Source organism: Dermacentor silvarum, chromosome 2 (assembly GCF_013339745.2).
Source record: "Dermacentor silvarum isolate Dsil-2018 chromosome 2, BIME_Dsil_1.4, whole genome shotgun sequence".
Taxonomy (NCBI): domain Eukaryota; kingdom Metazoa; phylum Arthropoda; class Arachnida; order Ixodida; family Ixodidae; genus Dermacentor; species Dermacentor silvarum.
The window spans coordinates 188,754,220-188,772,367 of record NC_051155.1 but is presented as its reverse complement, the minus strand read 5'-3'; the positions used below and the strand labels follow the sequence as shown (position 1 = coordinate 188,772,367).

The 18,148-nt window shown below is 43.4% G+C and overlaps 1 protein-coding gene across 1 annotated transcript; it reads left to right on the top strand.

The window, feature by feature from the left end:
* Nucleotides 1-406: 406 nt before the first annotated feature.
* LOC119442302 (UDP-glucuronic acid decarboxylase 1-like) lies at nucleotides 407-18,142 on the top strand. Its single transcript, XM_037707133.2, has 10 exons — nucleotides 407-871; nucleotides 1,441-1,537; nucleotides 1,896-2,088; nucleotides 3,764-3,944; nucleotides 5,002-5,106; nucleotides 5,348-5,529; nucleotides 7,066-7,185; nucleotides 12,347-12,509; nucleotides 13,099-13,202; nucleotides 15,373-18,142. Exons 1-10 carry the CDS (start codon nucleotides 772-774, stop codon nucleotides 15,481-15,483), a joined length of 1,356 nt encoding a protein of 451 aa, XP_037563061.1. The 5' UTR covers nucleotides 407-771; the 3' UTR covers nucleotides 15,484-18,142.
* Nucleotides 18,143-18,148: the final 6 nt, after the last annotated feature.

Here is an 18,148-nt window from a genome sequence, read left to right as displayed (position 1 = left end):
GGTTCCCAACAGAACCCACCTTGCCCCCGATCTGGTAATGACAACCCTAAAGGCATCTTTGTTTCTGGTGATCAACTTTTTAGAGTTTACTTTTAAAAAAGGGGGAGAGGCAATAGAAATGTAAGCATACTTGGCGCACACAAAATATAGGCACACACAAAGTAAATGCATAAATGTGTGTGTATGTATGGGTATGTATATATATATATACTCATGTTTCTATACTAGATATATATACTAGATAGGGGTCTATACTCATGTTGAAGGCCGGACACCGGGCGAAACGTCGGTAAAGTCCTGTTATATTTTTCCTACGTGCTTCTATTCTTTTTGAACTGTTTCTGTGCCCGCTCCTGTGATTATATACTTCACTGATATATATATATATATATATATATATATATATATATATATATAATTGCGCGCAAAATTTTAAGTTGCTTTGAAATTAGCTGTTTGAGCTAGCGCGGCTTGAGCAACTGGTTGAATCACGGGTCCAGGTGGTCGAAGTTGGCAAGGTAGTGTTAGCAACAATGGCTCTGTTTTGCTTTTAGCGGCGGTATGCGTGTCCACAGATGCTCGTTTCTAGCTGTGATTTGAAATAATGCTGTGCGATTCTGCTTTGCTTGAAGTGTACGGATGTTACCGCACATGTTAAAAAACTCCAGATGTCGAACTGAAGAACTGTCTGGGCTAGTCTGGGCAGAATGTGAGCGCTTCGACGGCGTGCCAAGAGTTCCGACTTAAGTTTCCGAAACTGACCCACGCGTGATGCGCCGACCAGCTGCACGAAACGTTCCTGCACGGTACCACTTAAAGATGAAGATGGCAGCTATGTACGCGATAGCGTGTTTTCTCGTACTAGCTCTCGGTAAGTAGATCGTCTTCCTTTAAAACCTAGCGTTACACGACTTCAACGTCATTAACTCCGTTTTTGAGCCCTCCCATCTCGTTGCATGCTTTATATGACTATGCGTACCAAGGGCCCTATTTATTATTTTTGTTTTCGCTAAGTCGGATAAGAAGGGCGTGAGTTGCTTATCTTTATCGAAGGAATCGCCGTTCGTGATGACGTCCAAACTAGCGATTAACTAATGTGTTCTGTTTCACAAAAGTAACTACTGTCTAGGACGTTTTCACTCGTTGAACGCTTCCACTCGCTGTTGGTTAAAATTACCCTCCGAGACAGAGTACCCTTATTATTTTTTTTTTGCTTCTTCTTCTTCTTCTTTTTTTATTAATTTATTTTCTACGAGTCCAGCGCACGGAATTCGCCGAGGTAACCTGCATTGATTGGCTGCGGCCGCAGACCGGGGTACCGGGAGTCGTTCCCTCCCTTTTAATCAATGAAGTGAAGGTCCCCACCTTGTTTTGGATTCTGTTCGGCTTCCGTGTCCCTTGCCTCAAGGACATGTCGCCTGTTTCTCTTCCTGTGGCCAGTTGCGCTCAGCTATCGACAACTGGGGAGCTTGGCGAAGGCTTCCACTACCCTGTCGTTGGGTGTGCCATCAGCAGCCGGCCCTCATCCGCCTGTTTCGTGAGTCGAGCTTGAAGTTTCCTTTCTACACACCTAGCATGCCCATCTCGGAGCAGTGATGTTCGCGGTGACTACGCCGTTAATATGGAAACTTACTCTTGTCACGACATCATCACACAGTCCTCTTGTATTCTTGAGTTGTTTATGAAGGCGTGTGCTAATATATAGTACTGCTTAAAAATAAAGTGAAATCGCGTGATTTCTTGTGAAGCGGTATCGTCACCATCACATCACGGAATGCTCCAAGAAGATCTTGCTTTTATTATTTTATTCTCATCTGTGGCATTCATACATGCACAAATGCTAACTCTTGATCCAAAAGCCTATTGTTTATACTTCTATATTTGTGTTGTGGCAGTGTTATTGCCAAGCAACTGCCTTTATTGAAGACAGCTGATGAAGGAGGGGTCGATGAGAAGGACAAACTGATTGCCACAATGGAGCAGAAACTACGGGACTTGGAAGCTCGCATCCAAAAACTTGAAAAGAATGCACCAAAGACTTACCCTATTGTGAAGCAGCTAGACTACAGAGAGAAGAAACGCATCCTGGTAAGTGAAAATGTAATTGAGAACATATTGAAGTTTGGCTAGTGGTGCAGGATTATATATGTGTGTATATATATATAAAAGAAGCATGTAAAAGGCGGGCATTCAGCTACTTGTGCTTCGTCTCTTTTACTTTGAGTCAAGTTCATGAACGTTCAGTTGTGTTCAGATATGTAGTCTTAATTGACACCCACTTGCTCTCCACATCCACATCTTGGTCTTTGCTGATGTCATTCCTTCTTTTTCATTAGTACTTTGAAAGCTTGAAATTTGTTATCATTAACGCGCATAACTCAACAAAATGCGCACGTAGAAACTGCTTATATATAATGCAACCTGTGCACCTATATTTTTGGCCCACAGGGCTTTACGTGCATTGCAGTCCATTTTATTTCTTTTTTTTTTTTTTTGCATACTCAATTAATGGACTTTTGGTTGTGCTGGGTATTGTTTATTAATGCTTAAAATTTGGTAAAATCAATTATTTTGGGAAGCTTAACATTATTTTGCTTCAGCAGCTTTGTGTAATGTCACAGTGGGATGCCTTTACAATGAATTGCTTGGGGCCTCCAAAATCTTTCGTTATACAGCTCACTTTGTTGTCAAGGTCGTGCATTGCACAGCTCACAGTAGAACCAGGACAACATTATTCCTTCGTTATACAGGCCGTTTCATTGTACATGTGTTCATTGTAGAGGTGCTTCACTGTACTGGTTTAATGCTCCTGAGCTTCTGAATATTTTTGTGCCTAATTTAGAGGTGTCGCTATAGTGGTGGCCTAATAACGACAGTGTTCTGCTGTTCAGCTCGAGGTTGCAGGTTTGATACCCAACCACGGCATCTATATTCTAGAGAGGGTGGAATTCAAGTGCTTAAATTTACAAACATGTGAAAGAACATCAGGGCTGCTATTTTGTAGCAATGCCTTTTTTGATGCTAATGCCTTTCAGCACTTTTCGCGTTTGTGAGTGGTCACTTTACCAATAACAAACGCTAAAAGCACTGAAAGGCATTAGCATCAGGAAAAGGCATTGCTACAAAATTGAGCCCCAGGTGGTCAAAGTTAATCCGAAGACCTCTGCTATGACATCTCTCATAGCCTGTGTTTTTGTAGAATATCAATTTCACAAAGTACATGAAGAGATGGATCACACCTGCAAAAATGTCAAGTACCATGCAGTGCTGCTGCTTTTCCAAGCACATACACACAGACAGTGTGCAGTGATCATAGGTGGCAGTTTTTTCGTCAATTGCCGGTTCTTCACGTAAGCACATGTTTGATAGTGACACTGGTAAGGACACACCACTAGCAGCAATTTATAAAGTATGTCAGGTAATGGCCACTCTCTGTGATTCCGATCACATTGCAATTGCAACCATTTTCTTTTTACACCAACATGTCGCCCATCTCCATTCTTTCTCATAAATCGGTCTGCTAGAGGATGGAGGCAATGACTTGGGATATTATAGAATGTGCATACGTTAAGCTTGATATTATTTTGTTACTTTTATCCCTGATTGCCTAGTATGTTGAGCATTGATGCAATGCAACTAGTGTTAAGCTAATAAGAGCAGCCTCATCTGTTGTTTTGCTTGTGCTTAACCCGCTGATAGTTTTTAGTTCACAGAATATGCCTTGTGACTACCTAAAAAGGTTTTGCCTTGTCATTTGCCCTAGGTTGCTGGTGGTGCTGGGTTTGTGGGGAGCCACCTCGTTGACTATCTTATGCAACAGGGTCACCAAGTCACTGTGGTGGATAACTTTTTCACTGGCAGCAAGCACAACATTGAACACTGGATTGGCCATCACAATTTTGAGCTCATTCATCATGACATCGTCAGCCCATTGTTCATTGAAGGTAAGGCTTATTGAAGCTACAGTGGTAGTGGCAAAGTTTTAATATATTTATGAAACTTAATTACTAGAGTATAAAGAAAAGACCCATTTGGGAAGAGCATGGCACTGGGAAAGGTCACTATAGGAATAGCTAGTGGTCACAGATGGTGCCTTATTCTTTTTTTTTTACCCATTTGTGTATTTGAGAGAGGGTGAGGGGAACAATACAAAAAACAAAAACAAAAAAAAAAACGAAAGACTGCAACACCATTATTTATCGGTGTAATTTTCGTTGCTCAACCTTTTTCATTTGAGTTCCGGATTTCTATTTCTGTTGTGATATACACCTCTACTGTTCATTACAACGGGCAAAGTGGCTAGTCTAACACTAGTGTGAGTGTGAAGTAAGAGATATGTCAACAAAGTAATCCATTCTTGTTGTCTTCTTCCTTTGCTTGCATGATTTGTCTATAACAATGGTTGTTCTGAGCCTGTGAATATCAGCTTGTCTTTATCAAGTGATTGTGTGTGCATAGAACTATAGAGCACTTCAATAGGAGAATACATCTGAATGTCTTGCTTTATAGCGTTCTAGAATTTTACGGGCACACATCAAGGCTCCTTTCAAGTGCAGTATATTGTTTTTGTCCATGCGTAATGTTTAAGCCATTTAGAACTGTGTAAAATGATAACATAATACAAGTGTCATTGTGCATGTAATGCACAATGACACTTGCATATAATGTACTTGTAAAGATAAACGTTGGGGAACTGTCATGCCAATTGGCATAGTGACAATCTAGGATGTGCAGAAGGCACTGTCTACATCCATTATGACAGAAGCTTTTGAGGTGAAAGTGATGTTTTGATCTAGCATTTCCATCAGTATTTTAAGGCTGTCCTGTGAATGTAAGTATCATCTAGGCCAGTTATAATGTCCACTCTGCCAAATGAGTGTACATCTGCAACGAGGAATGTGTTCAAAAAGTCAACTGCTGGCCACAGCCAGTGTCATATATATTGAAATGGAGAGAAGGCAGCTTTGCTCTGTTGATGTAACATATTGTGCTCGTTTGCAGTTGACTACATCTACAACTTAGCGTCACCTGCATCTCCTCCCCACTACATGATGAACCCCGTGAAGACAATCAAGACAAACACACTAGGCACCATCAACATGTTGGGTAAGACAGCTTTGATGGAGAGGAGTTTTAGGAGGATACAAGGTAGTTGTGTTTATAGTAAACACAATTGTAAATAGTTATTTTATAGCAGTATAGCAATGATTTGAGCATCTTCCTTTGCAATGTTGTCGTGCATAATTGTATAATTAAAATAATGTGACATTTATTACCTTGCTATCAGTTGTTAAAAATGTCCACTTTTTGTCTGTTCTGAGAACGTTGGTTCCCCTTCTGTATGCAGGGTTGGCAAGACGTGTTGGTGCTCGTCTTTTGATAACATCCACATCGGAGGTCTATGGGGACCCAGCTGTACATCCTCAGAATGAGGACTACTGGGGCCACGTCAATCCTGTGGGGCCACGATCCTGCTACGACGAGGGCAAGCGAGTTGCTGAAACCCTCTGCTACGCTTATGCCAAACAGGCATGTAGCCTTGCATGTACACATTGCTTAACATTGCATGCAGCTTAGCCTAATTCTCTGTGACAGTCTCAATATATTTGGTGGGTTTGGGCCACGGAGAAAGAATAACAGGAGGCAAAACTCTAGGCCGGTGCGAGCGCGAGCACTGGTCGTGATAATGTCACGTTGGGTGAGGAGGAAACGCGTAGCTTCAGACGTGCTACCGCGGGTGGTGAACGTAGGCGCAGTGCCCCTTGCGGCGCCGCAACGAACTACTTCCCTCGTGGTCGGAGCGGTGTGCGCATGGCCGCAGTAGCCACAGTGACGGAGGGGAAAACAAAACAAAAAGCTCCTTCCTACATGGCCGCCATAATGGCCGCGGTAGCCGTGGCCTCTGACGGTGCCAGGCGTCATCTGCTACTGACCGCTTGCGCTGATTTGTCGGATACCGCCCAAAAAGTTTTGCTCCAGTGCGGTTTGCACTCCAGGGATAAAATACCTGTAGACCGTTTTAGTATACATATTTTTTCCAGATTATTATTTAAGATCACATGCTTTTTATGTGGCAATAAAACCAAGGAGCTTGAAAGATCAGACGATCTGCGATAGTAGCCAGGGCGGCACACTGGCATCAAGCCACCACGCGCGAGGAGACGACAAGAGCATGCTCACCACGTCATGTATCTGCTGCATTGCTTCGACAAACTGTCACGTGACCATACGTCATGCGTCCGGCGCTCTGTAGGGGGCGCTGTCACGACGTCTGCTGCCAACATGGCTGCCGCACTCCTGTGTGACATTATGACGACGCGGGAAGGAGCCGAGTTGCGCCTCCTGAATTATTCTTTCTCCGTGGTTTGGGCTGTAAAGAAAGGTAGTGTATTCAGGGTTCTCTGAAACTTGCTTGGTAAAGCAAACAACCGAAATTCTGAAGGCTTGAGTTTATTCAATAATCAGTTACTGCACTGCATGGCATGTGATTTGTCATAAAAGGCAGTTCAGACGAAAAATCATGGCTCAATTGAATGAATGGCAGTTAAACTATTAGGAATTGCAGTGACTGTACTTAAAAGGAACATTTTGCAATTCCAAACAAGGAGCTCCTGTTTTGATGGTTTTCTTGTTTTCATCTAACTTTGTGCTTGTTCTGACTATTCCAACTCTATTTTTTGTTCTTAAGTGATAGGTCGTTTTTTGTCTTTAGAAGGGATAAAAAGAATTGTCTCTGCATTTCTGCTTCTGCAGCTTGTTTTGTAACTGTCTTTAAAGGCAGGGGCTTTGTGTTGAATCATCACAACCGGAAAAGACTTCGACAGCTTTGCATATCAAATGGAAGAATTTCGTCCACCTGACTGTAGCACTAAGCTACAAGGAAACTCGTACAGGTTTCCTTTGTAGTGTCATGCTACAGCTTTGTGCTACAGGACTACAATTTCTCCCTTTCTTTCACCTTGTATTCTTCCACCTTGTAGTACTGGTTTATTGCTGATTCAGCCTTGCACTTCAAGAGCACATGCCAAAAGATTCCCGAGTTTATTTATTTTGTTTTTTATTTAGGAAAATGTTGAAGTCCGGGTGGCTCGTGTATTCAACACATATGGGCCACGCATGCACCTTAACGATGGCAGGGTAGTCAGCAACTTCATTCTACAAGCATTGCAAGATAAACCTATAACCGTAAGTCTGCCATTGTTTTCATTTTCTCTAGGACTGAACATTGTATTGGTTTGGTGTACAAAAATCATAAGTATAAGGTTGCAACAAAGGTATTGTGTTTTATTCCTGGCTGCTGTAGTTTAGTTCCAATAAGGTGCACGAGGACCAGGACGAATTCAGCATATATCTTCAAGAGATGTAAACCTGGTGTTTTTTCTTTCTTTCGGCAGCCATTGTATGGACACCCCAAGCAAATTTTCACTGTCAGCATTGGGGGTCCGTATAGATGCTGGATAGATGGTAGGATAGATGCTGTATTATTGAAATGCTTAAGTTGCTCTGGCAAGGTTTTATGGTCTTGATTGAATTCTTCCTCATAACTTATGATAATTGCAGCCCCTAAAGAACATTCGTGAGACATGTCATTTACAGCATATGCCTTTTATCTTAAATCTTCTGAACCAATAATATCAAAACATTAGTAGGGTTCACAATGTGAAAGTGATGTAATATCACTGGCACTGGTACCAGTGCTGTTTACAGGCGGCGTTGTGGTACAGCTTTCAAGGGCACCACAAACTCATTATACTGACAGAAATGAGCACATTAATATTCACCGAATAAGCCTGACACCGTGACTCAATAAAATGGAATAGCAATAATACAGACACTGGAGGCAGATTCACACCGTCGTTGCCGCCGCCAGCGTTGTAGAGTTTGCGGGGATTGAGGTTTGCCTTGGGGGCGCCATTGCATGGGCGTTCGCCTGTTCTGTCGTCCCTACTCCTCTCCCTTCCACTCGCGACGGTTGTCAGCGGTGCCGCTCCACTCGCGGTGGTTTGCGGTGGGGGGTGCCCGCATGCTGGCGGGGGCTGGCCGCTGTCCGGATAAGTTCTTCCCGGGGACTGCACTGGGTGCGTACATGCTTTCCTCTCGTCCGCTAGCCCCTTTGTGTCTCGGAGTTGAGATTGTGTACAGTGCCTTTGCACGTGAGGCAAGTGCATACCTGTGTTGATCCTTTCCGGACGCTAAGCCAAAGAGCGGTGCCTATTGTTCGCGCATGGTCGAACTGCTCCAAGCCGCACTTATCGGAGGCCTAAGCCTAAGGAGATTGCCTGAGCTCTCGCGAGTGGGCGCTTTGGGCATCACATGAGCAAGCAGCATAGCCGTGGAAACCTTTTCCAGCGATCTGCTACCGGGCGCCCTTGTCTGTATTTTCGCCCTTGTCGCGGGAGCCCTTTGGTTCCCGCGAGCCCCGGGACCGGGCGTTTGTGTAGTGTTGGGTGCCGCTGGAGACAGTAAACGGTTTGCACCAACTCAGGGCAATACTGTGTTGTTCTCTTGCGTGCGTAGCGCTCGGTAGCCTCTTTGCGGCCTGAGCATGCGCGCAGCGGTGCGCTAGAGTACGAGAGGCGATGGCTAAGGTCGAACCCACGGTGGTCAGTAATCTTAGGGCATTGGACGATAGTTTTGACAGTTTTGTTGGAGACCTTTCTTTGAGCCAAAGCGTATAGACCTAGCGTGGATTTTGATCACTAGCCCCATCGGAGTGCTTTCTTGAGTGAAGCAATGGTTGCTGTAACGTGTTTGAACTTTGCAACACGCTAAGCCTTTTCGCTAGTGTTCTTGAAGAACCTTTGTCGGTATGACAGCCGCATGGTCTGCATCCTGGGAGAGCAAGGCCTAGCGCCTGCAGAACATTGGCAAGCCTCAAGTGAGTAAATACGGAAACCTCATGGGGGGTCCGAGTTTCTTATGTAAATAGCTTGTTCTATGTCTTTGATTCTGGAACTCGCGGCTCTGGAACCCGGGTGGCCGAGGGGCCACGGGTGCCCCTACGGGCTGTCTGGTATTGCGGCCTACGCTCTGACACCATCTGGGATGGTGGACGCCGTAAACTTGAATGCTGTGTGCACCGAGCTGGGTAGGATCATCTCGCAGAGCTGACATCTCCTCGGGGCTGCCTGCTTTGCACCAATTTTGGATGGTTTTGGATGCCGGTTATTGTCAGGGTAGCGACTCATTAGGCCTAAGACTATGAAGCTGCCTGTTGCACATGGCGGGACACAACCTGGTGGACCGTGGCGTTGAGGTGTCGCGCTTTGCTTCCTTGATTCTAGTTAGCCTCGCACGAATTGAAATTACCCGTTCGACTCAAGAAAGCGAGCGTTTTTCACGTGAACTTGGCATCCGAGTAGCTTTTGCTGACCGTGTTAAATAAACATCATACCACGTCGACGATGCGCATGCAGAATTACTCTCCCTTGCACTACTTTAGTGTTTGTCGAACGTTTTGAGTGTATACAGCGTGAGTGGAGTCACCCCTGCTTTGCCGTCACCTGCACATCACCATTTCTTGAGTTGTGCCGTCGAGTCTGCAGACATGCCGTCTACAGAGCTGCTGCTGTGACCAACGGATGTCAGCACTGTACCCCAGATACAATCAGTGCACGGGTTATGCACAAGAGTGCATAGACATTTCCTCGGCATGGCCACTGTTGCATGTACTACCACTTGTTCACGAAGCACACGTTGACAGATCATGTGACATGTTTCACTGGAGTATGTAGCAATTTAAGGTTGGGGGGGATGTGGGGGCTCTCGACTCACGCGTCCCCTGATGTTGTTTTCCCCGCATGGCTCTTGCATCTCCTGTAATCCGGCTTTCCCGCGTAGCTAGGCGCCGCCGGCTGTCGGTGTAGTTGCATAGTAGTACAAAAGATGGCACAAGTGTTGCGCTGCTAACGCCACCTAAGGGTGGGGTTACTCAGGCGAAAAAGGGAGTAGTCTGTTGCTCTTTGGCTTGGGGGGTCGGCAAGCTGTGTGGACGTTCTGTGCGTGTGCTGACACACGTTCGTGGGCCTGTCCTTGGAAGGCTTAGGAACAGGACTCTGGAATGGACGAGCACAATCATTCGAATGCGTAACCGTACACGCGAACAATTAGGCATTAGTGTCTAACATGGGCATGAACATATGCGTTTGCTATCTGTTCGCAGTAAGTAGGACTTCTCAATTTGTTGCGCGCCCATTGGCATGTTCTATGGGTAATAATTCGGCTGGCAAGATTGTTGTAGGAAAAGTGTAATAAATGCCCATGTGATTGTCTGCATTACTGTGTTGTTGTTCCTTTGTCCCAAGAGCACGTTTGAGACTCCACAAGCTGTCACGCTGACGGCGTATGCGCGGATTGCTCGTGGAGTAATACAGTGTCTCCTGACACGTGTAGTGCGTTTCACAGCAAAAATTATGAAGGGAACTGGTCGTACCATTAACACTGCTCTTAATCGCCTTGGTAGCAGAACAAGTGCTGCATTCTGTCGGCAAGTGCGACAGGGATGAGCGCATGGAATATAAGCACACTAGCTTTCTTTCTGAACTGCTGTGTGGATTATGCTCGCATTATGTAATACAGTCGACTTCCGTCAATTCGACCCTGACGGGACTGACAAAATGGATGGTGGGTACAATTAAACAAGATGCATAGAAAATGCCAAAACACACCACCGATTCATTTGGCAGTATTTGCCAGAGTCTAACACGTCCCCAAATCAAACGCGCACCCACTTTCTGTATCTAAAGTAGAAAACTAATGTAGAAATTACCATTGAAGCTTCTAAAGAAAGTAGAAATCTAATGCACACCCAGTTTCTTAGTCAAAAGAAATGTCTGGCACATTGCAAGTGCCCTAAAGTCAGTTTTGCCAAAAATATCTAAAGTCACCTTTGCTGCAGTACATTTGTGTTATGTGGCAAAGCATACGAATGGGTATTGGTTTTGTATCAGATTGCACCGCACAGGCAACAGGCAAATTTTGGCCCAATTTTCTAGGAAAAAAAAAAGAAAAGGCGCGTGTTAGAATTGGGTAAATACAATAATCGATCATTGTGAGCAATGGTTATTGCTTGAAAATCTTATGGCTGGCTGGAAATAAGTGTTTTAGACGGGAGATGGCGTGTGTTAAACACATTTCCCCCAAGCTCTTCCGAAACAGACACTGCCAGTAAAGGGATCACCATAGGGTTCAGGCGTATGCTGACTGGCTAAGTTCAAATTATGATCGAAATAATTAATGTTTGGGCCAATAGAAATGCATGGGAGCCAGCTGGGACCTTCGATTGGGATTGAATTAACTGTAAAATCGAATTGAATGGAGTCGAATAAACTGAAGTCTACTATATTGCTACGCGAGAGACATTCATCCTGGGGCAGACGACGAAGAAGACGGTTCTCTCTGGTGCTGGTGGCTCTGGTGCGTTTTACGTAACAATATTTCACTGGTTGCTGACGGTTTCCCCTTGGTCTCATCTCGTGCAGCATCGAGGTGTATTGCCTGCGACGCCACTGGCAGCACTCGGGATGCTGATGTTATGAAACGCTTGTTCGCCAAGGCACTTTATCTTCTGCCCAGCAGGCATTGTTGCATGCTGCATCGTGCCAACATGTTGCCCTCAGTTATAGTTGGAACCATGCTTGGAACACTATTCGAGGAGTTCAAGCGCAACGCTAAAGCTTGTTATTGTTCTCAGTGCTTTGCCCCTGGCGTGGAACTACGAATAATTTTTTTTACTGATCTTTGGCAATTTTTGTGACAAATGTGATATGCTATATCCAAATTCGGCCTCTCACAGTCAGTAGAATTTAACTTCCTTATATATAACAAATTTTATTTGAAATTGGTGAAGTAGCTGCTAAAGAAGAGCATTCTTGTGTTTAATATGTACTAGTTGAATAGTAAAATTGGAGTTTGCGTCAGGCTAAAGCTTCCACTTCAGGTAGTACTGTATGAATACTTTATGTAGTGGTATAGCTGCAGTGCTGAGATTCTTTATTCATTAGAACATTTTCATTTGTGTGGATGTTGCTTAATTTTCTCTTTTCTTTTTAGTTTCATGAACATATCGTGCACTGGTGCTTACCAGAAGAGCCACACGGATCATTGTATAAGGCAAAACTATAACAAAAAATGCAAGAACAACATACCTCTAAGTTTGTCTAACTTCTGCTGTTAAAAACAAATGACTAAACTTACCAGCAACACTTACACATAGTACCAAAGTATCACTCCTGTTAAACTTAAACATTGCTGCACACTAGAATAATATTGAAGCAAAACAGAGGGGAATGATAATAGCTGTTTGTGTCGCATCAGTTGTTGAACAATGTACCCTACTGTCTTGCAGGTACATGGCCCTGGCAAGCAGACCAGGTCATTTCAGTATGTCAGCGACCTTATAGATGGTTTGGTTGCTCTGATGCATGCCAACTACTCAAGACCTATAAATCTCGGAAACCCTGAGGAGCACACTATTGAGGAGTTTGCGCAGATTGTAAAAAACCTTGTTGGTAAGTTGCTTGTTTGTCAGTACTGGCCCAAGTTCAAAGTCTGGAACTGTTCTCCCGATCTGTGATTGTGAACAGTAAGATAAACAGTCAGAGCATTCTGAAACCAATTTTTGAAGCCTTCATGTTACACTATTTTCAGATAGGTGTTCATACAGAATATTTTACTTAACACATTGGCTGCAGCGCGGGTCACCGGTGGGTCATGGCAGTTATTCGTGTGCTGCTTTGCAGAGATTTCTCACAGTGCACAAGCGACATTTCTCCTAGAAATCACAGGAGAGAATATGTTCTTGTTGTTTCTGAACTGGCACATCATGGGTCATCTCTTTGCACCGTAAGGAAGTTTTAATGTAGAATAACACCTTGGTGACTTACCAGTGGGTAGTGCTGCACCAGAGGAATATGAAAAGTGGCCCATTGCGGGTCACAGCACACAGGAATTGAGACTGCAAAAAATTCTGCCACAGTGAAAGTGTTTATATTAAAAGAACAATTCAAGGATTTTAAGAGTGCTGAAGATGAAATTGACTGTGGGTTATGTGAAATATAATGGTGCATGTTCATACCATAATCTTGCCTGTGTCTGCAGGGGGATCCAGCAAAATAGAATATGTGAGTACTGTCATTGATGACCCCCAGAGAAGAAGACCTGACATTACACGTGCCAAGAAATACCTTGACTGGGAACCAAAAGTGAGTTGGCCTGTTTTTCTGCATGCTGGTTGCGCAAATCTTTGTGAATAAAACATCTGTTGTTACCACTACTTCTTTTAAAGTGAATAGTTTTCTTTATTTCTGGCTCATCCGCCCATTTTTGTGGTGGTCAGTGGTTCATGTTTTGTGGTCGGTGGTTATCGGACCTTCACTGCCGATACAAAGGGTGCATACTGTAGCGCAATCCAAATACGAGGCGCATTCGTCGCCGAATGCCTATTAATATCGTGCCAGAGCTTTGGGGCATCTTAAGGTTTAAGCGCTGTGGTGGAGCATTTGGGAAGCATAGCCCTTCTCCTCTGTCACCGACTTTGCCCCCCTGTGGCGGCTGCAGTAGAAGGCTCCAGCAATGGAAGAGGAGGGTGGCAGCCACCTTCCATACCAATGCTTGTACTGCTGGAGACTGCCCACATATGACAAATCGGCTTATGTATGCAGCCATATATATTACTGCCACAGATGTTCTGGTTAACGGCTCTGTTCTCTATGTAATTAAGCAATGAAACAATATTTCTACCTTAATATCCTCACTGCAACAAATATGCCGTTAAGTGCATCATTTTCATTAATTACGCAAATAGCTTTCTAGAAGTGTTGGGTTATTTGATTACATTGACAATCATCGTGAATGGTTTGTGCAGTATATATATTTTTTTTCTTTACTGCCACAACATGGGCACATGTCATGACACCAGATTAGTGTGTAGCTTGTCTTTGAAGACACCTTGTTGTCAGTGCATTTAAAGGAACTATAAACACAACTTATAAACATTTCTTGTTGCCACTGCAAGACAAGGGCTGAGACTTTTGCATCACAGTTGCATCACACATCCCAGTGAGTGAAGGGGAAAGCAGAGATAAACTAGCAAGGAGCATTGTTTTCCTTAAGAGAACAGCTAGGGCGACTCCTTCCATCACACCTGTATTTGACATTGAGGTACTTTCTCGCTTAATTAATAGGAGATCATTTGCTATAAAAGCAGTATGTCTCATTATTTTTTAAGGATAATCTATCATTCGTAAAGGAGAGATAGAGACAGCACCCGTTCCTGGGCCGGCTGTTCTATTAACTGCTTCGTCGTCGTCTTTCCCCCCAGCGCCCGCCTTGCGAGCGCCCGCGTCCAAGTTCACTTCGTCTTTGCACATTCTAAATTGAATCATCCCTTTTAACCTAGGTATTGTCAGGCATTGTTGAAATCTGATAGAAGATGAGTCGTGTTTTGAGAGCCTTCAAACATGACAAGACAAGAAGACTTGTTTTTAAGGAGAAGAGACCTATATCAGAGTAAGCAGAGAATATTCTATTGGTATAACTATCAAATTTGGGGAGGACGGCGGCGCAAGTCCACAGTCCTAGCCAGCAGGCCTCGGTCCTGGTCAGCAGCGTCCGGCCATGGGTTCCGCCATTGCTCGTGCATTCCTCATCCGCCTCTGCTTTCATTACTAGCTGCGATGTCACGGATCATGGTGACAGTTTCCACAAATTGAATTGAAACTGTGGTATTGACGAGAACTTGCTACTTTTTCTAATGAGCTGTCTCTTGCCACAGTGCTTGGCTCCATGTTGGGCTTTACATTTCTGAAAGGGCCCTTATGGTTTTCTGGCATTCAATTGCGGCCATCCATTCTCCAACCACAGACAGCCTTTTTACCAGAGTGCCTGCCACAGCTGTGGGAGGCACACTAGAGCTGCTGCTGTTGTGAACCTACTGGAAACATTGGCACAAGTGTGCTTCCCTGTCTGCTTGGCTACTTTGGGACTTCAGTGCTTGGGAAACCACTCCTCAACCTGAAGGCATCCCTGTCCAGCTTTTATGTGTGGATGTGTGGAAAGTTTACTGTAATGGAAGCAAGCTAATTGCCTGTAAATGACAATGTAGTAATTTATGTGATGAATGTGCAGTTAAAAAGACCTAACACCTGCTTTCTTATTTCCTGAGTGGTGAACAAAAGCTTGATTTGTACCAGTCTTTGAGCATTTGAATTGATGCCGATGCATCATCATCTACTGGCATCATTGATAGTGATGTGCTGGAGTTATGCTTGCTTGATCACTGTTATAGCTTGTGCATAACTGAGTAGTGATGTTTGCAATCCATATTGCTGAAAAAATATATATATCTGAAGAGTACATTTACAAACGTTCCAGGTGCCACTTTTAGATGGCCTGAGGAAAACCGTGGCTTACTTCAAGGAGGAATTGACAAAGAATAGCAAGACCTATAATCCGCAACTAAGTCAAAACTCCACAAAGCTATAGTAGCACATCCTCATGTTCTTGTCACCATGCTCGCATTTGTGTTCTATGCTTCTACAAGCTTCACAGAATGCCAGTGCTTGGCAGTGCAATGAAGGGACTGACAGGCTCGCCAAGACTAGTGCTGTTGTGTTGGTGAAACTCAAGTCAGCAGCACACAAAAGTGCCATTACTTTGAACATGTCATTGCAAACATGATGTTGTAATTTTAGTTCCTTTTACTCAACACAAGCTGTGAAAAAGCTTTCTTGCTGATGAACAGTTTGTGTGTGTGTGTGCGTGCATGTGTGTGCGCGTGGGTGGGTGTGCGTGTGTAATGACATGTGCAGATGTTCGGTGTAGTTGATGTGTGCAGGGGCTGTATTCCAAGACTTTAGCAAATATTTTCACCTTTCTGTCACCTCCTTGGAGCTTGGGGCATCCTCTCCATCTGCTTGAGAACCAGGCAACATAAAGGTTTAGGGCACTTTGTAATTTGCAGCATTACTTGCAGACAATTTTCTGTAGCGATGAATTGAAAGCTACAGGGGCAGAGCTTTTGCACATGTGTTACTACATAGAGTAGTCCGGCAGAACTTGATATCGCCTTCGGTTTCTTGGAACAGATACTGAATCAGTGTAGCTTCCACATGCGATGGTTTAGCATTTGTCCCAACACAGAAGAAAAAAAAAGAAAAGTCAAATTTTACACTTAGTGGTGATTTCGTCTCATTTTGCCTTTTGTAAATAAGATGCTTTTGTTTTTTCTTTTTCAGCTTTAGCTAACGCAGATGAGAATCGGGAACTTTTTCAGGAGTGCGCTTACTTGTGTGCATTTTGCTTCTGTAGCTTTCCCTTCATTGCCACAGAAAGTTGTCTGCAAGTATATAGACGCCCCTAATGTATTTCGACATGGAAAACTAAAAAGGCCTATACCCTGCAGACTGGTATAACGTGGTATAGCTATGATATGTCATGGGTAGTCGTCCTCCTTTTTTTCTTTTCTTTTGAGTTCCTTTGATATCTTTTAATTGTGAATGATATTTAGATGTATAATTGCATTTGCATTTGTAGCACACCATGCATATTATAATCTTTGCTAATTTTGTACATCTGTCAACTGAAAGAACCTCCTCTCAGCATTGCATTTTCTCTTCTGTGCTGTGCTGCGATGAAGAGTGGCAATGTAATCACTCGCACTGTGTGTTTCCTTGTTGTGTTCACTGCAAATTTAGCATTGAAGTCAGTGTTAAGGCAGTCATGCAATTTGGTGTGAAGCTATTTTCATAAACAGAAACAAGTGCGTAGTCATTCCTGCTTGCATGTTCTAAACTTCATTTAATCCTTGTCCGAGTCATACGCACTAATTTTCGTACTATGTTGCTCATATCGGCACATCCTTACACAACACGTAGGCTGTCCCTTCTTTTGTTTACATGACTTCCTTGTGCATTTTAAACCAGCACCATAAAGTAAACATTCAAGGAGATGTTACTAGTCTAAGCTCTACAGTATAAATTTATGATGGTAGAAATTTTGGCTTGAAAATAACTAATAATTGTACATCGTTTTATTATTTATGTTTTACTGTGTTGTGTGCCTGTATTAAAATGCTGAGGAATGTTGTGTGTGTGTGTAAATGCATGTGTGTGTGGTTCAGTTATGTGTGCTGTATGTGCTGACAAAGTTTTGCGAACGCTGCACAATCAGCGATGAGCTTTAAGCAGCTTATCACACTTTGCACTTTACATGTATTTTGAGATAATTGACGCAACTCAGAATAAGTTATTTTACTTTTTGTCCCATTTGTAAAATATACAGCTGTTAGAATTAAACCGTGTGTCTAGCAAGTTCTCGTGAATTAACCAAAAATGTTACTTGCTTTTGCTGTTGAAACTTTCACACTAGTGAAAAATCCACTGCAAGTAAACTTAGACAAGACACTTAATAAAGTAAGTGAAATGTGAATGTGCTAACTATTAGTCACTTGCCTCACTGCTTATTTGCACTCGCATATGGGGCAGGGTCGCTGACTGTGTAACACTTGCTTTACTGTATATTGTTGCTTTGCAGTCTGCTTATTCTGTTCTTAGTATTCTCACTGTGCCTAATCACGAAAAGGAACTTAGGATTGCATCATAGTAGGAGTTCTAGTCTAAAAAAATGTTGCTGCCAAAATTCCCGAAAGATGCATTCAAAGAGTCACATTATTGGGCTTATGTGTTGACTTTGGCACTTTGTTGAGCTTCTGAAGTTAATCTTCTGAAGACCGGCCTTTATGATACCATCATGTAGTTTCATATCTGAGCACTTGATGTGCTCAGATATGTATTGTCGACAGCTAATGCTGCCACGTTTGTTTGTGATTTTTGGTTTTGTTTTAATACTGCTGTGATATGTCTCGAAGAGAAAGACTATATAGGGTGTTACTTTTTTTGAGATTATACGGATTTTTATAAAAAGGCTATGAGTGTAGCGAACGTGGCGTTTTGCAGAGGAGTTACTAGGAGAGGCGAACATACTTTGCAGCAAATAAAACAAGTTTCCGAAGAATAATAAAGACTAACAAAAGTGTGTTCACTTGCTGTTTAACCTTGGTGGCAGTTTTGAAGCTTTGGCGGAATTATTAGAACCTTGGGCCATATGGCAAACTTGAAAGCCGTCGCATTTTAGTGCAGCCCCATTTATA